Raw genomic sequence first — 22,299 nt, 5'->3', positions numbered from 1 at the left:
AGAACAATAATGTGAAAACTGTAAAAAAAAACAAAAAAATAGAATAAAAATAATAAAAGCAAGATAATGTGCAAAATGATGTTAAAACATTCCGATGTTCCAGCACGCAGTGTAAAAGTGTACTATATCTTGTAGACTATAGACCCTTCTCCCAATGTTAAAAATAATTATTAAAGTATGATTGTATCACTATGTTTTCAGACTGTTAACATAACAAACCATACAAAGGGAAAAATATCTTGTGTGTGGATGAAAGGTAATAAATGTCATTTAAGTTAACTGGGAAATGGAGAAGACAAATTACTTATCAACTGCAAGCCTAGGCATGCCCATCAACACCTAAAAAGAGATTCATTTTTATATCAAGCATCATGAGGTGACCCTTTTGTACCTGCAACCTCATCTTCACTATGACTTGCGCAAGCAATTAAGACACTGTAGTGTAATGCCTCTGGCAATGCAAGTCTTGCAACAAAAGCAGTCCTTGTCACATTGTCAAAATGGGGGTGGGGTGGGGATGATGAACAACACTAGAATAAAACTTGGCAAACCCTGCTGCCCAAAATGACTCCTTACGCTGCCGCACAAACAACATGGAGTAGTAATGTAAATGTGGCTCCAAATCCACCACTGTCTATGCCAGCAACACCAGCAGCGCTCTTTGTAGTTACATGTAACTCCTTGGGATGGAATTTAAATCAATAACTTCAAGTTGATTAATTATCACATGTCATTTTATTTTACAGTATTGAAAGCTGTTACTTACAAGTAAACATTCACTTTTTACAGATACAAAAGGGATATTTTCAGTTTCTCCAGAGGAGTGTGATATTCTACCTTTAAAAACTGCTTCCTTTAGATTAGCATTTAGACCTGTAAGTAAAACAGTTATGTGAGTTCGAAAAGAGTTTTATTTTATGTTTTTAAATCAATAATCGATCTTCTAGCTTACAATTAAAAAGTAATATCATTTGTGTTTTTTTTTTAGAATGCTGCAAACCAGTTTTTTAGTGCTGATCTGGAATGCTATGCATTTTACAAGGTAATGGCCAGTTATTTCGAACGTTAATGATTGATGTCCCAAAACTTTATCAGTCTGCTCTTGATTATCCACATTCTCTCTTGCATGGAGACTATCCAATTTGATGGACATTATGGATTTTCTTAGGGTCTAATTGTATATTGTGCATCTGAAAAAATTATGTTTATTAATAATTAAATTTCAGCTTGCGTAATGACCCTTTTGTGATCCTTGAAGCTTTCAGATTTTGGCCAGCCAGTTGAGGCTGTAAGGTTAACATGGTGTTAACCTATGTGGCTCTTCCAAACATGACAACTAACCTTTTGAGAAGAAAGATATTTTTCGAAGTGTCCTGTTTTATACAAAATCATCCAAGCCCAGCAAGGTGTACATGTAGATAAGAATAACCAGTCTGTTATCAGCTGTGGTGTGTGAAATAGGGTTTGTCAAAGTAGTAGTAGTTAATAGAAATTGACAGTGATGACGACATCATTGCTATCTTTGCTTTTAATGTTATTTTCTACTGAAGTTTACCAGTAAATCTTTAGTCATATGGTACTAGTACTAGTCAAAGAGGACTTTGATGGAATCTAAAAAATACTGCTTCATCATCATCATCATCATCATCATCATCATCATCTGATTGGGCTAGATTGGACATTAGCCTATCATGTCATCCATCACAACCTTGCATCAAGGTCAGAAGATCTTCAGGTAGACATCCGTTGTCTCTACATAGTTGGTAAATATAGGTGGTAGCTGGTCGACCATAATACTTCATACTCATAATACTCCTAAAAATGATTAATCTGATTGTCCCCAGCAAACCAAAGAGTTTGTTTTATGTTGTAACAGAGCATGAGAGATTATCGACTTGTCGAGGATACCACTCTGTGCCCCCCTTGGTGCTTGTCGCTAAGTGCTACAGGTTTGTCACCTCAACAATAATTTTAACCCTCCCTTAATACATTGTGGTTTATACAACACCAGGGCTTCTTTCAAAAAGTTCTAAGAACTTTTCCCTTTCAAAAACTAATTTGCATTTAACTATGATTGGTCTGAAGAGATTTATTTTATTAATTTTAATGATGACTAGGGGCTACTAAGAACAATCTGAATGGTCTTTAAAGGAGTTGTACCAATAGACCTTTCGATTACTAGTTTGGATGCCTAACCATTTGAGCTGAAGAGACTCAGAATACTGTACACCAGTGAATGTCAGGGCTTTTTAGAGACATGAACCAAGACTGTCATGATCAGGGTTGTGGAATTCCTTAATGAGGGATTATTTCTTGTTAAAACATTTGAAATATCAGCCATGACATTCCATGTAGGAGCTATCTCAAGGCAGAATTAGCCGAACACTTAAAGACATTGTCTGACACGATTTATATACAGACTGACTTGCAAATCTAATGATGTTGTTAACATTTTCAGGACATACGTTTGCATTAGGCACAGAGACATTTATTCCAAGAAGTCTATGGGATACCAATCATTTGGTATGGAGGAACCTCTGATTATAAATTAAGTTAATGCAATTAACCTATTCACTCCTCAGGCACGACACAACGCCCCCAGTTGACAAGTAAAATTGTCTGGCGTTAGACGGAGCAAAATCTGTTAAGTCTCACTCCCAGGAGTCAATGGATTAATTTTACATTGTGGGGAGATCTTAGTAATCTCACTGTAGTCTGAGATTTTCTCTTTTTTCCTTCTGAAAGTTTCCTTATGAACGGTACTAAAACAGAAAAAATTTACCCAAAGTTAAAACCAAGCCAATGCATCAGTTTCTCCTGGGAAATTTGGGAGGGACTCCAGGAAGGTTTGCAGTGGCATTGCCATGTGCTTTTAATTTGCTCAAGTTGCTTTTTCGGTTGATGGCTTGCTTCTTTCCCCTCCCACCCTCCCATTTTTTTGAGTAAGTATACATTCCACACACTGATTTTTCTCAGTGATGTGTTGAAAGGTGCCTGGGAGGTGGACTGTGGCTTGGTTGCTAAGGTGAACTCCTTGCTGCTGAGGACTGTGCTGCCTCCTCTCTTGCTGCCTTTACGTCACCTACTCTTCAGTCAATTGGTGGTAGTGTTTTAGAGCAGTTTTCAAATGAGTGTCGTAAAATCAAAACCAAAGTAATTACTTTGACCAATCAAAAAGGACAGAGACAATCCACTAAACCAATCAAAACTCAAAGTAATTACACGTAGCCAACACTAAGCGTGGGAAAATTTTCACGCACATGCCACAATTGGTTTTGGTTTCACTTCTGATTGGTTGAAAAAGTGGCGCAAGAACTTTGAACCAATCACTGAGTGAAGTAATGCAAAATCAAAGCAATTCACTAATTACTTTCAACACTCAATTGAAAATTGCTCTAAATGGATCTAATGGGATTTCTCCTCTCATCAAAAACCAACATAATTGTTATTTGACCTGCTTCAGTTTTCTGAATAGTATTCCATCATAATCATCATTATCTTTATTCCACAGTACTTCAAGTAACCCCCTTATGAGTTAATAGTCCATTCTCTATTTGATAGGTCTTCCCAGCAGTCACTGTTGATGAAGTGTCATACAAAACCCTGTTACTTAGCAACACAGGTCACAATCCAATCCACTTTGCATTTGATGAGGATCCGTTAGGGTAAGCAACCATACATCCACTGTACATCAAATAAATCACAATTTGGTTGGCTTATTGTGATGCTGAGCAATTTTCATGGTCATCCATCAAATCCCTTTAATTTTTGTTCACTTTAAAGGCATATTTTGTTGCTGAGGTCTGTTTAATTTCAAGAGTTGATCCCTCTTACATCTAGATTAAAAAATCAATACACCAAGTCCATAGTCAATTGGTTTATCGGTATGTGTTCCTTTAATTTTGTTGCAACAAAAACTGGAACATGTAAAGAGTTCTTTGGTATTTTAGATTTTGTATAATGGTATTTGTTTTTTAAAAATAGAAGTTTGTTTGTTTCCTTGATAGAGAGTTTACATGTAGGCCAAGAACTGGGCTACTCAGTGACAAATACCAGGTACCTCTGGCCATTAAGCTATTCATCTGTTCTTTTGTTTGTTAATCTGTTAATTTATTCATGTGACCTTCCGTCTGTCGCTCTCCCTGCTTTATAATTCATTTGTCCATCCACCCATCTTACTTTTTTTTTCTTCAAAGAAAAAATTAAAAAATTTTGTCACCTCTAATTCCAGACTTGATCTGTGCACTATTTTGGACAATTTAAGCAATTTTCTCTTGTTGAATAATTTCAGGTGGCTTCAGTGGAATTCAAACATTGAAGTTACCGGTACTTGAATTTTTCAGGTGCAATTGCTGACAAGTGCGAGGGTCACTTTTCTCTTTTGTCTTTTGCCCACAATTAAAATATGGAATAATTGCTTGCGAATAGTCCATAGCCATGGTAGCCATTGAACTCCATGTTGTTTTTGAAGTACTTCATTTGGGTCCAGTAAACTAGCTTTGGAAAATGCAGCACCTATCTAATTTATCAAGGGTCAGAAGGGTAAAAGCATAAAATACATTATTATTTTATTCCATTCAAGAACCTTTTTCTTATACAAGTTATAAACAAAACAGACTTCTTTTTAACTTGTCCTTGTCTTATATGAAATATTGTTTTCATCATTGCAATGCTTTTAATGAAGTTTTATTCATTGTCTTGTAGCTAATTGTTTTCAAAATGATGCCTTCAGCAGTCAAAACCTTTAAAAGAACTGCAAAGTGCAGGCTTAATGACGCTGATAAGTTTACTAAGGTTTGGAAATCAGTTTTATCAGTTTAGGAATTCTATATACTATTTTGTGGCACACAAGTGGCACACAGTTTGATTTGTGAAATCTTACTACTTCTGTAAATTTGCTCAACTTCAGCTGCTTTGTACTTCTTGAAATATTTATGGAAGATAGCAGTGATCCTCACAATTAACTGGACAATTTAAGCATTAAATGTCACTTTATAGCCACCTGAAAAATTCAGGCGGCTAATTTAACGGAATTCAAATCCCTGACCTCAGCAATGCTGAAGCAATGCTCTACCGACTGAGCTATGATGGGTAGAGCATCACAGAGGTTGTGGGTTCAAATCCCATTAAAGCCACCTGAATTTTTCAAGTTTCTATAAATTAGTAACAATTGCATAATTTGTCCAGTTAATTGAGGATCACTTCTATCTTCTGTGTACAACTCGCACTTCAAACATACATTTCTTTCATTTAATTTTTTTGCACAGGAAATCAGCCTTGTAGGATCAGCAGAAGCCCCATGTCTTAAACTCAGCAATCAGGTTAGTTTCATTTAACTGTGTGCTGTGCTGTTAGGTTTTGTCTTGCCATGGTTGGTACCTGAAACATACTCTCCCAATTTTCTCATTGCCCACATTCACATCAGATTCATTAGCTCCCATCTGGTGGCTCCTTGAGTAGTGGCATTGGAACATAATAATTTTTGTATGTCTGAAAATGTAAGTGTTTTCTGAGTTCAGGGTTTGTTCCCACAACATAATGTCAGAAATCTGAGGTTGTTGTGATCAGAGTTGTTGTGGCAGTGGTTCAGCTAACAGGGACCAAAGACCATTCCACGTTGTTGACAATGCAAACTTAACCTTTTCAGAAACAGTGTAAGGAAGACAAGAACAACAGTTCTTGAAAAGTTATCCGCAAAACCTCTTTGAGAATGCTGAATCACTTGAGCTCCAGTAGGCTTCAATAAATGGGTTACACCTTTTGATAATTCAATTTATTATGTTATTCTTCCCTAGGGGATGGTTTATTTTAAACCCACGTGTATTGGAACAGCTTCTACCAAGTCTTTTGAAATAAAGAATACCTCCAGGATACCTTTAAGGTAAAGAAAAAAGGAACAACTTAATCAGTCTTGGTCAAGTCGCAATGGCTGCAGTGACTGCAATATTATTTGTTTTAGTCCTGGCTTAGCATTGCAACACAGCAGTTGGCCAGCATTGTGCTAGAGAACAGTAAAAGACAGACAGGCAAATGTACCGGTACTTACAACAATGGTCTCTAACATGTATCCCACATTCATCCAGTATTAAATGCTTTACAGTAATACTCCAACCTGTTGGACAACTGTTTGCTCAACAGTTTTAAAGGTTTAATTATTGATTCTGACATTATAATAATTTCGTCTGGCATTTAAGACTGAGAAAACCTACCGTACTTGGAGTTAGGGTGAATCTTTCAATTGTAACATATCTGGCAATCTTTATTGTATTTGCAAACTGCAAATGAAACGTACCATTGACTCGTACAAAAGGGAACTAGTAATCGGTATGGCATAAGTTTGTTTCCTGTTTGGAGCTAGCCCTCTGATTTTTTTTCTGAGTTGCCTGGCCGAAGCATCATGGATTACTACATTCTGATTTTGTGTGTGCAAATCCTATGGATATTCCAAAGATCAACTCAATAATTTGAATGTTTAACTCACCCGTGATGTCTGTATTTTTGTATGTGATCAAAGTCTGGGGTGCAGCTTACCAGCGAAAAATATCTAGACGGAATCGACAGGTTTCTTAAGAGGGCCCACAGGTTTAATTGGCTTAATTTATCACAAAGAAAACAACTTTATACTTGACTTAATTAAAGATACTTGTAGGGACTCTAGTAAGCTTTTTAAGAACGTAATCAGAGATGATCATATTCTTCATGATGTGCTACCTCCAAAGAGGAGATATGTGCTCCGTTATATTACCTAGAGTTAAAACTAAACACTTCAAGCATAGTATCCTTAATAGAATGCCTTTTCTTTTCAATTATATTCACTGTATAATTATAAGAAATTTTACAATGTTACACATTTTTATACATTCTTAATTATAATTTTTTATTAGCTTTTTGTAAAGTGTGTCACACGTTTGTTGTTTCTGATTTTATTAAAGACCTTATCCATCTATCTATCTATCTATCTATCTATCTATCTATCTATCCATTTGTTAGTTTTTCATGGAAGATTCCTGGACCTCAGTTGAAAATACTCAGCATTGAACCATCCGAAGGGGTGATCTTGCCAAATGAAAACCAGGTATAATATGTTGTAACTTTTTACAATAACAAATGGGAAGCAGATTATCAACCTTCCCCAATTCCTTTATCAATAGTATTTTGCTGCCGTTACAGAAAACTAAGGACCTGTTTATTTTGAGCGGTTGGCTGTCGGGAGAGGAGGGCAGAGCTGATGTGGGAAAAAAAAAAGGAAGAAGAAGAACAAAAAGTGTCATGCTATTTGCATTGAGTGTGAAAGTTTTCCGGAAGCACAAGAGTTTAAAAGTTCAAATCTATTTTTGTTAAAAAAAACGATTGCTGTCATTCTTAGCTGCCTGTGTACTGTAGAGTCACTGAAGACCATGTCCAGTATACATGTAGTTATGTATTAATTAACTTGATCAGTCATAATTTTTTTCTCTTTTTTTTGTGCAGGCTCACATGTTGCACTTTAGTCCTGTTGCAGAAGACAAATACCTTATCAAAACAAAGCTCTGTGTGAAAGGATTACAAAGTGGTGTCCTGCAACAGTGAGGAACAAACTTCATGTCATAACATAGAGAACAAATGTTACTAACAGCTAGTCCTCAAAGAAAGATTTCTTATGGGTTGCACCAGAAGTGGCCTTAGATGAATAATTTATTTTTATGCCATTTATCAGTAGAAATGTATTTGATAAAGTGACAAAGAAATTCCCTAAAGAGATTTAGAAGCATACCCTTTGAGAAGAATGAATCCAGTTTCAAACAAGCACATGCAGTTGTACAAGCCTTTCTTGTACTTGGTTAACTCAAATTATATTGTTTGTTAGTTACTTTGTTGTATTGTTTTCAAGGTTGCATAATTATAAAGGGAATCTAACTTTAATATTTTATCTCTCACAGGTCACCAGACGAAAAGACCTATCTAGTCAGAGTTATTGGCGAAGGATCCATTGGAGAAATTGTGGTAAGCTCTTATCAGCTTCAGACACTGATCTAGCAAAATGTAGTTCCCATTACAGAGTGATAATGTTGGTCATTTCCAAGTTCAAGCAACTAATCATCCCGTGGGGAGGGGTCACATGGCTAGCCCACGTAGTAGCATTTTGCAGCATTTCAGATCAAAGAAAGACCAAAAAACGGAATTTTGGATGTTTTAACTGGTGGCATGTTAAATGTGCCAAAAGATTGAAAATCCCGTTCCCTGGTTCTTTGTGGTTTGAAACTCCACCAAAAATGCCTGCTCCAAGTAATTGCAGAATACCCGGCCACTCAAAGCAACACTTTTTCGTTCCTGGCTATGCGGCTGTGAGTACGTGGCTGCTAAGTTGCTAAATGAGTGAGTGACTGAGCGAATACACTGTTAACTTGAAAAATGCATTTACTGTGGCTACACAGCTTCTTGGCGTCATGGCTATGTTTCATTTAAGATCATTGCTGAGGTTGTTTTGCCATTGTTTGAACATAGCCTGCCGTAGCCGCAGTTTTTTGAAGTGTTTTGGAGTGGCCGGGTATTCTAGAGTTAGATAAGGTATTCTACAGTCAAGATTCAATGGACAATCTTTCCGTTTTTTTCTTTTGCTCTAAGTGCGGGCAGGATTCCATCAGTTTTGGTGACATTGTTGTAGGAAGTTCAGCATCCAAAGAACTGACAATTCACAACAATAGTGACTGCAGTCTACACTATAACTTGCTCATTGACCAAGAGATATCGGGACCGTATGATGACGAAGAGTCAGCAAGAGATGTTCTAGGTAAGCTGCCATTGGCAAAGTCTGTTGCAATGGGGCACTTTGGAATCCTAGCTGGTTAGGATTTTATCATTTGTCACAAAGGATGGTGACAGCATGTGGGATCATCAGTGCTTTTTCTAGATCTCCAAGTTGGAGGCAAAACCTCAATTTCTTTTTCCCATTCAATCCTTGTGAAGGTGTAAGCATTTGAATGGAAATTTTTCAAATTCTTGCATACATGTATGAAGGACTCCAGTGATAACTTTGGATCACTGCTGATAAAGACACTAGACAGCAAATTCGAAACGTTGGATCTATGAATCATGACCTTTTAAGCTACATTCAAATTTCTGAAGGACAGAAATGATACTCCCACTGTATGCATCTGAACAATTTAAGCAACAATAAAATAATTGTCTCTTAAAGCCGAACTGCAACAGGATTCAAGCCCCATGACCTCTGCGGTGTCAGTCATTCTCTACCAACTGAGCTATGAAGCCACACTGTTGTGAGCAGTTGTTGCGTTCATGTGTTTCCATGAATGGGTTAGATGAAAGAAGTGTTTATATTTGAAGTGCATGCTATAGACGAAAGAGAGAAATGGTTGCTTAAATTGTCCAGATGAGTGTGAGGATTATTTCTCTCTTTCCTCAGTCTATGACCCACATTTCAAATAGCAACTTTTCTTTCATTCAAATTTCTCCAAACTAGAGTAACAGCGGACTTAATGTCAGACTGCAAGTCAACTTGCTTGCAATGCGAATCCTAACTTTCATGTAGAATTTTCCTTAAGAACTTTTAATTTCTTGCATCCATTTAGCGCTAGAAATAAGTGGCAAGAATGGAATTATACCAGCAAGAACATCCCAGAAGATCACAGTGACAGCCTATCCTTCCCGCCGTGTGACCTACAACTTCAAACTCAGCTATGAACTTATTTCAATGTTTGGTATGTAAATTGCTTGGATTAATGATAAGGAAACTCTTAGCACTTTGCATGTAGAGTGCAAGCAAAAGAGGCCCGAGCAAAGTACACAGAATCATTAACTTTTTGAAATGTGCTAAATAATTATTGTTTGTCCTTGTTGAAGGGCATAAGGGTCATCTATGTTAGTTTCTTGTGCTTAGATGTATGATCAAAAACTAGCGTTCAAAAATGGCATTGATTGAATTAAGCGGAATCAAGTAATGACAAAGTCGGTGAGAATGCAAAAACAAACTAGACAACAGTTTAAGGAAATAAAAGAAAATTGTCCTGTTTCAACCACACGATCCGCAAGTGCATTTAACACTATAGAACATTTATTTATACTTCTGTGCTAAACTATGGCCCTTCCGACTTGTCCAAATTTAATGATGTGGGTACACCAGAATTATTTTTGAAGTCTTCTTGGGAAACATTTATAATTTTATTAATGTTCTACATTCCTCTTTAACTTCTGGTACATGTACGTTGCCCAAGGTTCGCATCCAGGACGGTTTGAAATAATTACCAATTCTTTTCAATTAAGCGATGGCAGCTGATTATTTATTATTTTTGCTGGCCAGCCCACCTACAATCATAGACAAAAGTAGTTGGGAAGGTTATGTAAATGAACCACACCAGAGCTGTATTTCAACCTGCTTCTGTTAAAGCTCAAAAGAAATAGTTTCACTTTCTCTTACGTATCCCCCCTCCCCCCTATTCAATGTTGGAAGGTAAGTCAACAATTTTCCACTGAAACCATTCAGTTTTGCACAACACTGAAGGAGGGGGGAGGGGAGAGAAGCAATAAAGACTTCAAAAGTGCTAACCTTCCCAACAGTTTTGTCTAGGATTGTAGCCTCGTCTGTTTTTTTTTTTCTGACACTAGTCATACCACCCCTAATTTTGCATGATTTGTGTCAATGTTATACAATTCTTCCAGACGAAGTTAAGCCCTTGGTAACTTGCCCTAAAAGACATTTGGTTGACTTGCATTGCCAAGGAGTTTACCCAATGCTTTCTGTGACTGATGCTCGTTGCCTTGGGAGTGGAAGAGGATATAGCAAAGTACAGATATGGAGTCTGTTTTCACTCGATAGGTTGGTCATTTAAATTCAGTAATAATGCATGAGGTTATCATGTAGACCCTTATAAATTCCGACACAGTTCAATTGTACGTATCACCCTAACTTGTATTTTGTATCTAAAGTAGATAACTACTGTATGCTGTCATTTAATCACCGAATACCACTTAATTATATCACATGTTCATCACGTAAGCCAGATTCAATATTCATGGGAAATATATCTTCATGTAATTTAATTACACCCATTCAGATTTGAAATCAAAGGAATGGTCTACGATGTGGATGTAAGCCATTTTTTTCTCTCTGTTTTACAGAAACCATCTTGTAAGACCAATGGGAAACTGCCGAAATAATCTGTACACCTAACTAAGCACTTACTGGAGAGCGCCATAGGCGTTGGTCCTCACGAAAATCCTAAACCGCAAGGGTTGCAGTTTTTTTTCAAATGTCCCGCAACTTTTGTGGCATATTTCTGGTGACATTTAAAAGACTTTGTATTCTCAAACGGAAAACGTTTCACGTCATGAAACTTTGCAGTTGTTTTTGTTTTGTCTGGTACATGACTGTTTAGATATCAGGTTTTCAGAACAAACAGATCTTTAAGTTTCATGAATTGCTTTTCAGGCCCTAAATGTTCAGTTTCGGACATTTGAGAAACAGGTCTCTGGATCCATGCATCGCTTAGATCAAAATGCAAAACACTCACTTACTGATAGTTAACGTCGACCTGAAGTGGCCTTCCAGCGAGAAGTTTCACACCTCTTTTGAGGATTTTACACTCTCTTGCTCCTGGTATTTAAATTGTCATTGTATTTTCTCCATTTCAAAGTTGTCCCTGCACAAGGTCGCTGCTTCTTTTGTTTTTGTTATCAAGTAGTCAAGGTAATCTCCACCTGGGACCAATGAGTATCAGTGGATGATGGCGCTAAACCATGCAACAAGTCCCCCATAATATTGTTATTTTGTAACTGTTTGTTTCATTGCAGCCTCAATGAATGTCTTGAGTCTGATCCTTCTCCTTCAGAACTCCTCTATGCAGCAGTTACAAGACATAGGTTAGAAAATTGTGAAACTTATTTCTTTAACAGGGACACTGATGTTAAAATGGATATTCCCGCCTTAATGCTCCAAGTGTCAGTTGCTGCACATAAGGCCCATTCAAGATGGCTAATTATGTATTTGATTTGAAGGGTGGAGAAAAACGTATTTGATTTGAAGGGTGGAGAAAAATGTTTTCGTTACAAGCAAAATGGAAATACTTGTTTTCTCTCAATTTGTTTTACACTTTAGTTTGGACATTTAAATGCATTAAAACTGGAAAAAGAAGAGAATCTGATCATTACTCCTGATCATACTACGTAGAACTTGAATTTCTAATTTGAGTTGTCAGTATCACACATGCAGTCACAGACTTATTGATGATAAAATTTCTGGATCAGTAATAAATGATGTTTGGCATTTTTTATTTATTTTTTCAGGACTAGAACTAGTACTAGTCAAGAATCTTGTTTATTAAGCAAGAAAAAAACGACAGCGCTCAAAAGAGTTTGGATATATGAATTTGCTTTCTTATAACCAGTTTTGGTCATTTCATGCCGTTGTCAGAACGATGAACTAGAATTTGAAATGGATTCGTGGGGCGTCCACAATCTGAAAATATGACGTCATTTCTCAACCCTCCATAGATTAGACAACACCAACGTGCTAAAAGGAAAAACGCTTGTTTAGAGAGAGCGAGAAACCTGGCCTTTTTCTTTTTTTTTTCTTCATCACGTCCAGATGTCCTCTTTGGCCATAATGTCTCGAGTAAGTCAAGGCAGATGGACTTTTGCTGTAATAAATAAAACTGTTTTCTTATCACGTCTTTCGTAGCACAACTCGCAGGGTCCCTGTGAACACACGAGCCATAATTGACTTTAATTTTGGAGCAGCCCCTCTGGGTGGGGAACCTTGTGAAGTGCATCTTAACCTGAAAAACACTGGATCCGTTCCAGCTGAATGGTAAGTATCTGTGTTGACGCTGCTGTTCTTAATATGAAAATATTAAATCAATGCTTCTGTCATGAGAATCTGAGAGCAACCTGTAAGTTTTTCCAGTATTACTTTAGATTGGGCTCCACCATGCAGACTCATGAGAGTCTCTTTGTCCCTCCTACTCATTTTTTTTTTCTAGGGGATGGGGTAGGGGTGTTTGTGGCTACACATAGGGTACATGTACCATGGGTCTGCTTTTCAAATGCATCTTGCTTTGTTTTTGTGTGATTTACGTAACAAAGGTACTAAAATTAGGTCAACTCTTGGTTTTATTGATATTCTGTCCGACTTCATTAACTCAGAATCCTTTGGCCATCGAAGATTAATAACATGATAACACCAACAGCAGTGATGAACATAGTGAAAAACAAAGCATTTTTATGAACTGGACGTTTTGTATGCTGCAACATACGTATAACATACCACTATGCTCTGTTAAATGTAAGTTGTACCATACAAAATGTCATGTTCCAAAAATGCATTGCTTCACCATCTTCATCACCGCTATTTGTATTATATTTATTGTACTGACCGATGATGTGTTCAAAGGCACGGTGAATGCATGGTCACAAATAAGTATAACCAGGCTATAGAGGGTTTTTGCTAACTTGGTTAGCAAACCGAAGGTTTCAACTTATAAATATCACTGTTGATTTCTCTGTAGGGCATTCTTGTATCCAAGTGATCTTCAACTAGAGCTGGAGTATTGGGCCGAGACAGGAGAATATGATGAAGATGAACTACACCAGGTGAGTAAGGGAGAAGGGAGGTTTGCTTGTTCCCCATAGCAATTAAGCCACATACCATGACGTCTCTGTGGTCATTTTAGCACCTCTAAATGAGAAAAAAAAGTGCCAGGCTCATCATCTCGGAATTTAACTGGATTCAGGTTTTTTTTGGTTCAAAAAGCATATATGCTTCTGATCACAAGTATACAGGCTTCAGAAAGATTTGATTAGATTTAATTCTTCTACTTCTCGTTTTCGTGATTGTCATTTGAATAACAAAGTCATGCTTCCACTTCGGTTCACACTAGAACTGAAGGAAATTGTTTCAGTATAGCGGTATTTTGTGTGACATCACCTGTCACAATGACAGCCTATCACATCAAGATATTGAGCACTATTTTCTTAAAACGAATTTTGAAGTATACATGAAATTTTGTATATTTGTTTAATTGTTGCTTCACATGGTATAACAACATCGCTGTTTGTTGTTACATTGTTATAGAGTTGATTCTTTTGAATAACACTCTTTCTTAGCTTGAAAGTGTTAAAACTGGTTTCTGGACCACCTTATCTCAAAATCTGTAGACTATGGGTCGCACCACTTGTCATAAATCAGTCCGCTCAAGTCCTTAAGGACATAATATTGTATTCCTGCAAGTAGGATAATGATTTGGTTAACTCAGAGTTTTTGATTGTGTGCCTTCAGATGCAGGTGATGGATAACAAACTCTTCAGCATTGAACCGAGGAAAGGAAAGCTCTTACCAGGGGAATCACTCACAGTTACCTTAATTTACAGGTTAGTTACTTGGAGCTGGGGAAAGAATTTCTGCAGATCTTATGCTTCGATCAGCTTTGAAATTATTATCACTGATTGTGATGTTTCTTTGTGCTGACTTTTTCCAGCCACTTGTTCACTGGCACCAACAGACTACCAGTCTTGTTTAAAGTTATGAGAGGACGAGAAATTCTGGTACGTTGAAATTACTTTCCCAACGAAATTTCAAGCTTTCAAGGTGGAAAATGGACCTTGATGGCAAAATAAACTAAAAAGTAATTTTTGGCTAACCAAGGGTGAGCTTAATAGGCCATTTCCAAGTTCGTCTGCCTCCTCATACACATAAAAATGAGCTTAAGTGCAACGTTTTCCTGATGAAGATTAGTTTCATTCATTATGTAAAGTATACCATAACTATATATATAATTACCATCACAAAAATTTTCTTTAAAATGTGTCAGAAAACAGCTTTTTAGAATAACCAAATAACAGTCTTTAAAAAAAAATTGGGGCCCAAAATGATCTCCGGCTGAGTTGTGCCAAGCCCAATTCTCGCCCTTTTACCATGACATTATGCATGTGCCGGTTTTTAATAATAGGTAACCTCAAATTAGCACTATACAGTCCTGCTTCCAATCATTTGACCCAGACGACAAAGATGCAAGGTTGACTCTACACACAGCATTGACAACAATATTATTATTATAGCATATCAACTGATCCTGTCTTATTTTTAACTTTTGATTTTCATGACATGCGTAATTAACTCGTTTGATGCACCTGTGGCACTTATTGACAAGCATTTTTTGTAACCAAAGGTGAATTTTATTGGTGTGACTGTGGATCCCGATAGCTACTATGTTCACTTTGCAAATACAAGGCACTTATTCGAGCCAGTTGCTGTGGGCGGTACATCACCGCCTGTCCAAGTGTACGAGTTGTACAATGGTGGAGCAAGGACTGTTAACTACGAGCTGGATACCGAACCACTGGCACAAATACAAGCTGTGAGTACTACTAAAAAGGGAAAAGCTTTCACAAAAGGGTTATCCTAACACACCTTAAAGGGAAAGAATTGCAGTAGTGTGCATCATCAAGCCGTAGCGAATGTTACGTTTATAAGCCAATTGGAAGCAATGTTATAACTGCTGCTGAAAATTTACACATACGCTTAAAAATTTCTGGCTCAGTTGACTACCTTTAGCTCATTAGTGATTGTTTGATAATCGAGAATTGTTTAGGCATACATGTAAATTTCCCACACGTATTATAACGTCGCTTCTGATTGGCTCATAAATGACAAAAATTGTTATGGCTAGAACATGCGCAATACCGGGACACACTCCCTCTTTAAGTGTTACTTTGGCATTTTTATTCACCAGGTTTTTTATCATCCTTACTGACCTCATTAGCGGGATTTTACCATTTTTATTCTCCCCAAGAGCAGTTTTTCTCACTCACTCCAAAAGCAGTGTTCCAACATCCTATATACTCATTCCAATTGAGGTCCACACTAACCTCGACAGCGGTGTTTTAACATCCTTTTCCACGCCAATACCCATTGGCATCCTTACTAACTACAATAGACGTACTTTGTACGAAAAATGAGAGTGATAACTTAAATTTCCTTTCATGTTGAAGTGCATTAATTAGTCTCTTTTTGCAAGCTTTTAACTGCTTCCAGTAAAGTAATTCTAGTCTGTGGTTGTTGAAAAGGATTTGTTTGGTTTTGAACACTTTTTTACATGAATTGTTATCTATTTTTATGTTCATCTTTAGCAAAACTTTGGCTGCCGAATCTTCGAATGTCTGAATCCCTCAGGAGAGATTCCACATGGCTGTGTTGCATTTATTTATTGGCAGTTCTCTCCTCTTGAAGCAAGGACATACATGGTTAGTACTAAAAACCAATGTTTTTTAGCCATGTTGGGGGTTGGGTGGGTGGGAAGAAAAGAAGAATACTAATAACACTTGTGGCAGTTTAAAACTGAATGAACAGTGCAATTTACAAAATTGAATATTTAGTTTACTCACAATCAAGTATATTTACAATAATAAGTATTATAATAATTGGAATCACAAGAACCTAAAAGTGAAAAAGTCATTTTCTCTTGATCTATGTCCTTTTCATTGTGGTAGTGGCTCTGGTATTTCCTGATCTTAACTGGTATGGGATAGATCTTGTCCTAACTTGCGGAGCCAAGAAAGATATGGGGTGGCTCTCATTCCTCATATCAGCCATCAACTGTTTACAATGTGAATATCCTGCGATTTGCTAACAATGTCAGATTTGCTTGATCAAGGGCTTGTTGATAAGTTGAGTCTGGAAATTTTCAAAGATCTTCTTTGTATAGATTCAATAGCGTCAGAAAGGTATGCAGGAACATCCTGCCACACTTGCGCAGCATACTCTAAGACCGATCTAATATTACATGTGTATACTTTGAGCATATCCTCTGGCATGACTCCAGCACGCTTCAACAACCTAAGTGCATATAATCTCTTAGCTGCCTCCAGTTGGCAATTACATATTCAATGTGAGTGTTACATTTGAAGTCATCGCTTACTCCATTTTCTTAGTTGCTCTACTTCTTGTTTTCCAACGCTTATAGTTCGCATTGCAGTTATCGAATTCTTCATGAAATTGTTCTTATTGTTATGGGGAACGCAACATTACAAGCACCTAGCACAAACTTGGGCAATGCAACCCAATGGTTAGGGTGTTTGCCTTGAAATCCAGGGATCCTGGTGACCACTGGTTAAATTTGCTCCTAGTAGTCCCTTGTTAAACTTCTCAGTTGCACTTGTAAATAGCCAACTAGCTTGCCTCTCCTAACAGTTGTTGTTGAATGTTTTGTTCTGTTGTGATTGTGTTTCATTTGCCCTGAAGAGCCCCTATGGTGATTGGTCAATTAAGTGTTGTATTTTCCGTGATAATGGTCTTATTCCTCTCACATGCCGAGATGACTGTGTTAAGACTGATCTGATTTGATACAGCTTTGATATTTTAAAATACATTGTATGATCCAAAAATGGGTTCATGTTGTGAACAGCCTGGAATATTTGCTGGACCCCTTTGTCCCGAGGAGGATGGTGCACATGAACTTATAGAGTGATTTTGGAATGCTTGACTGTGTACCGTGACAAAGGCCTGAAGGGGTAGATGGTTGCTATTTTGGATGGGATCCTGATCAAATCCAGAGTCATGGATGACCAAACTATTCTCATGGTTGGATTGGCAGAAGCGCTAAATAGAGGCTGATGCAGGGTCAATAAAAAGTGGCCCTGAGTTAGCCTCCATTCCATGCTAGTGCCAGTCCAACCACAAAATTACAAAATAATAATACAGGCTATTGAGAACATCGGTCTCTAACCTCGCATATTGTCTTGTAGGTGGATATTCCAGTGCGTATCATTGGTGGAGAGACAGTGCTTGTTACATTTACTGGTGTGGGATATGACCAAAGGATCATGGGAGATACATTGCCTGTGCGAGACATGGCCATGGCCACAGTTCCTGACAAACAGGTTGTACAGGTCCCCAAACAGGTTTGTATCTCATTCATTCCCTAAACTATAATAAATTATTCATTTATATTAGTTTGTATTTCAATATTGCAAACTAGAGAAGCTAGACAGGTCATTCTGTATAATAGCATTAACAGTGTGTCACCATGTGAAAGCACATCTTCATCCTTAAGGGCATCAAAAGAAGCCATGCTTCTTTGGCCAGAATATTTTGTATTCACTTTGGCACTAGGGTCAAGAGAGGAAAATCGCTTATGTAGAGGGGTGATGCTGAGACCCTTGTTTGTGAATCTGAGACCAAGACCAAAACATGCAAGACTTCACACCAAAATAAGTGTAATATAGAAGAGACTTTTAGGTGCTTTGCAGAGGCTGTCGAGATTTCGATCGGATGAAAAGTTTGCGAGTGCCAAGGTTTTGGAAGTCTTAGGTCTTTGTAGTGCTGCATGTGTTTTGTATAGAGCCCTGGGAAATCATTTGTGGCAATTTGCAAAAGTTGTAAAGTAAGCAGACTACGATACAAAGATCTACAGACAGTAGGTAAAATTGTATAGATGGAAGTGTTTTTTTTTTGTCGACAGCACATTGGTCTCAAATAATATGTTTTGAGCTTTAGTTAACTGGTGCGACATCACCTTCTTTCTCTTTTTCTTTTTGCAGCTTTCGTACCTGTCAGTGGAGTGTGTTTCATTTGGTGATGTTCCTTTGTATGCAGTGTCCCATCGTATGCTTTTTCTCCATAACTCCTCTATGGATCAGGTCATTTCTTTTAGATGGGTTTTGGAAGGATCCACTGCTGAACAGGTACTTTTGAAACCCCAGATGGAGAATTCCATTTTTGTGTATATCCTTATTTTAAGTTTGACTTCTTTTGTCTATACTTTGAGAACAGTGTGTGGTGACAACTTTCAACAAGGATTGTGAGATTGTTTATCCAAGAAGACCAGCAAAAGGGATATCACAAAGGCAGCACAGTTATATTAGGAACCTCCCCCCACCCCCATGAGTTTTGTTCTGGCGGGTTTTTGAGCCCATGATCTTCAGCATGGTAGCCCAGTGGTCTGCCTGTGCATCTGTTTTCCTAGTTACCAGTCAAAGATTTTTTCTCCTTTTTCTGTTGTTTTTGTTTAAGGTTGTAATCATTGAGCCAGATCATGGCTTCTTGAAGCCACAACAAAATGTGCTTCTGAAGGTTGGTGCTATAATTTTCATTGATCTTGTAGTTTGTTGATGTTGTTTCCTTTTTTTGTTGTGTTTCTTCAAAATGGACAGTGGGGACTCAACTCCAAGGCTGTTGCCTAACAGGAGCCCGGTAGCCTGGGGCTCCCAAAGAATAGCTCTGGGCGCCTTAATTTTTCACAGCAACACCTTTCACTTCATTTGTTGGGCTCCTAAGTTCTCAGCATTTAGCTCTGAGGGCCCCTTTAAAATTTTCTTAGGCAGCAGCCTTGAACTCAATTAAAAATCTGCGCATTTGATTGAAAGTACTTGTCTTTGAGATCAAGTCAATGGCCAGCAGTCCATTCAGTTTTGAGCATTATCTTTCCTTAGTCTCCGAGTATTTCCAGTGACCAATTTCTGACCATTTTATCGGATGGCATCTTGTGAAGCACACGGTGGAGCTTAAGCAGGCGTTTTTGAGATGCATACAGCAAATGGAAGAGAACATTTCATGTGCCAGGGCAGTGGTGTCTCCCAGATTTTTATACTATCATATATTTTTAAGAAAGAAACGATTTTTAGCAATGTAAAGGTGGTTGTGCGGAGACAAGTTGCTAATCTGTGTCTCAAAAAACATGGATGCTTAAGCTTCCAATAGGGACTTCACAATCTACAATGCGGTCGTCAACGAGAACCCCACGAAACAACAATATCATTGGTTATAAAATAAGAGCTGCACATGCGCCACACTTTTTACCACGTACCCATGTGGTACCCTGCACAACAACCTTGTGAAATCAACCGGCAACTGGAAGTAAACATATCGCATGCCAGTAGCAGTAGCATCTCCCAGATTTTTAAACTAACCATTTCAAATTGGAGACGAGAGTATTCTGTGTCACAACATCATCCACATTTTAATTTTGTTCAATATCTTAGGTGTCATTATCATCAGAAACAATTAGTCTTCCTGATGTCAAAACAGAAACACCCTCCAAACAGCCAAAAAGGACATTATTTTTCTCACTAAATTACATTCTTGTTATAATTTGATGCTACATAATTTACCAGGTTGTGTATTGTGTTTGGTAGGTTTCGTTCTTTTCCTGTGCAGTGCCTTCACTTTACGACATGGATATTATATGCGAGGTACTGCCGCCTTTTACCATCTTAGCATACTTTTACCACACTAGTGTTAGGCAACAGGTAGCAAATGGAAGCTTATGAAATAGGCGGAATTTGTTTGACTGGCGGAGACTCTTTTAAAGTGGAAGGACTAAAAAATTGATCCAATAAAAACAAGTATTAGGGATCGTTGTAATCCCCCGTCTATCGTGCATTACCATGTGATATGGAGCCCTAAAAGAGCAACCAGAGCAATAATAGTGGTAGGGATCGATTGACAAGCCCTTCCCCTTCCCCCTCCTCAATCCTGGATTTTTCTCACAACTGTTGTACGATGTTGATTGCACCTTTTTTTTTTCAAATTGTCATCTTACGAGGTTATTGCTGACATAAAAAATGCAACTGCTGTAAAACCAGTTCTTACTGGCTCCACTGGAATCAATGGATGCGGGTATAAACAACAAACACGACATTAAGCCTTAACATGCATTTATGTCCCGCTTTTAAAATTTACATTCATTTCATTCATCAAGTCCTTTCACTGGAACACATGAGCCCAACAAAACTGTGTGGCTTCATAGCTTTGTTTTTCAGGTGACTATAAGAGACAATTCTTCAAATCTTGTTAGAGTGGTTTTCAATTGGGTGTCGAAAGTAATTAGCAAATTGCTTTGGTTGTGCATTACTTCACTCAGTGATTGGTTCAAAGTGCCTGCACCACTTTTTCAACCAGTCAGAAGTGAAACCAAAACCAATTGTGGCTCGTGCATGCACATTTTCCCGCACTTTGTGTTGCCTGCTTGTAATTACCTCGAGTTTTTATTGGTTTACTGAATTGTCTCCCTCCTTTTTTGACTTTTTGATTGGCCAAAGTATAATTACCTTCTTGGTTTTGGTTTTGTGAAACTCGATTGAAACTCGATCTAGTTGTAGGTGTGGAGTATGACCTGACTGAATGATTTATTGATTGCATTCTTCAGATTGTTGATGAAACAGAGATGTCAGATTATAATCAGCGACTTATAGAGTGGACCAGCATGAAGGAAGAGAAACAATATACGTTCACTATAACAGAAGACGACTTGAAGAGACCTCATTCAGGGCCACACCTCAAATCTATCAAGTACCCTGGTCGATCATTGTCTTACTCAGAAGGAGACTTGAGAAAATACCAGACCCTGCCTCCCATAGGTAACAGATACAAATGGGAACTTGCTGCTTATTTCTATTGCACAGAGTGCTCTCGCATTCCACCAGTATGGTCCTTGATTGATTCCCTAATTCGACGCCATATGTGGACATATAGGTTAAATTTATTGCTTCTCTTCTCTGCTCTGAGCGGTTATTTTCTGGGCACTTCGGTTTCCTCCTCTCATCAGGAACCAATGTTTGGTTTGATTTGTCTCTTTTTTAAAGTGCTACTGTACTATGATCAAATTTTTATCCCTTGAATTTTTTCGTTTATCTCATAGAATACCAGGAGAGATTAAAAGCGCTGTTTACTGTTTGGAAATATCTGCATTGGTTCCGGAGATATTTACGTTTGAAAAATGTGTAAACTGTGAAAATGAGAAGACTGATGACGTCGTTCACTCAACCCAATATAACATCAAGTATATAAATAGAGCTATCTCGGTTAATTTGCAGAAGAGACCATAATGAAACTTGGTGGGCTAAGGCCCCCCCAACCTAAGTTCAATTTGTGCGCTCATATTGTGGAACACATCTACTAGATCTTTCTTCTTCATATTTGATCAAAATTCCGTTGAGTTTATGACATCATCACTTGGCTAATTTGCATATTTTAAAAACATGAATATCTCCGGAACAAAAAGATAAATTTGAAAATGGTAAACAGCATTCTTCTTCTCATACAGACTACATGCTTATGTCCTAAAATGGCTTGATAGGGAGGATGTAAATTTCGTCGTAGTTATTATTTTACTATCAGTAGCACTTTACGTTCATTTGCAGTCTCTAATTTAAGTGGGAAGAGCCACCTTGACTTGTGACTCTTAAAGGTAAACCTCTTGGTACGAAAGAAGGTTAAGAATTGTTTACGCCTGGTTATGGGCCAATGTTTATATTTTGTACTTTCCTTTGTTGACCGGTATCTCATGTTACCATATGATTGTTCAGTTCTAA

The 22,299-nt window shown here is 37.7% G+C and overlaps 1 protein-coding gene across 2 annotated transcripts in view; it reads left to right on the top strand.

The window, feature by feature from the left end:
• LOC137985487 (cilia- and flagella-associated protein 65-like) overlaps positions 1 to 22,299 on the top strand; it is a 43,568-nt gene that overhangs the window by 17,334 nt on the left and 3,935 nt on the right. For both annotated transcript variants that reach the window (XM_068833107.1, XM_068833109.1), the window contains exons 18-45: positions 202 to 256; positions 790 to 875; positions 989 to 1,042; positions 1,877 to 1,949; positions 2,459 to 2,523; positions 3,562 to 3,665; positions 4,008 to 4,056; positions 4,705 to 4,794; positions 5,268 to 5,321; positions 5,796 to 5,881; positions 6,991 to 7,075; positions 7,471 to 7,565; positions 7,920 to 7,983; positions 8,605 to 8,770; positions 9,570 to 9,698; positions 10,657 to 10,813; positions 11,788 to 11,856; positions 12,674 to 12,802; positions 13,500 to 13,584; positions 14,270 to 14,361; positions 14,469 to 14,535; positions 15,159 to 15,347; positions 16,120 to 16,233; positions 17,734 to 17,889; positions 18,529 to 18,672; positions 19,001 to 19,060; positions 20,122 to 20,178; positions 21,135 to 21,345. In XM_068833107.1, the coding sequence (XP_068689208.1) occupies positions 202 to 256; positions 790 to 875; positions 989 to 1,042; positions 1,877 to 1,949; positions 2,459 to 2,523; positions 3,562 to 3,665; positions 4,008 to 4,056; positions 4,705 to 4,794; positions 5,268 to 5,321; positions 5,796 to 5,881; positions 6,991 to 7,075; positions 7,471 to 7,565; positions 7,920 to 7,983; positions 8,605 to 8,770; positions 9,570 to 9,698; positions 10,657 to 10,813; positions 11,788 to 11,856; positions 12,674 to 12,802; positions 13,500 to 13,584; positions 14,270 to 14,361; positions 14,469 to 14,535; positions 15,159 to 15,347; positions 16,120 to 16,233; positions 17,734 to 17,889; positions 18,529 to 18,672; positions 19,001 to 19,060; positions 20,122 to 20,178; positions 21,135 to 21,345 (2,785 nt within the window). The remainder of the gene's footprint in view (positions 1 to 201; positions 257 to 789; positions 876 to 988; positions 1,043 to 1,876; positions 1,950 to 2,458; positions 2,524 to 3,561; positions 3,666 to 4,007; positions 4,057 to 4,704; positions 4,795 to 5,267; positions 5,322 to 5,795; positions 5,882 to 6,990; positions 7,076 to 7,470; positions 7,566 to 7,919; positions 7,984 to 8,604; positions 8,771 to 9,569; positions 9,699 to 10,656; positions 10,814 to 11,787; positions 11,857 to 12,673; positions 12,803 to 13,499; positions 13,585 to 14,269; positions 14,362 to 14,468; positions 14,536 to 15,158; positions 15,348 to 16,119; positions 16,234 to 17,733; positions 17,890 to 18,528; positions 18,673 to 19,000; positions 19,061 to 20,121; positions 20,179 to 21,134; positions 21,346 to 22,299) is intronic.

The sequence above is a fragment of the Montipora foliosa genome, chromosome 14, assembly GCF_036669935.1.
Source record: "Montipora foliosa isolate CH-2021 chromosome 14, ASM3666993v2, whole genome shotgun sequence".
Lineage (NCBI taxonomy): Eukaryota > Metazoa > Cnidaria > Anthozoa > Scleractinia > Acroporidae > Montipora > Montipora foliosa.
The sequence above is the reverse complement of the archived record's forward strand: the minus strand, read 5'-3'. Positions and strand labels throughout refer to the sequence as shown.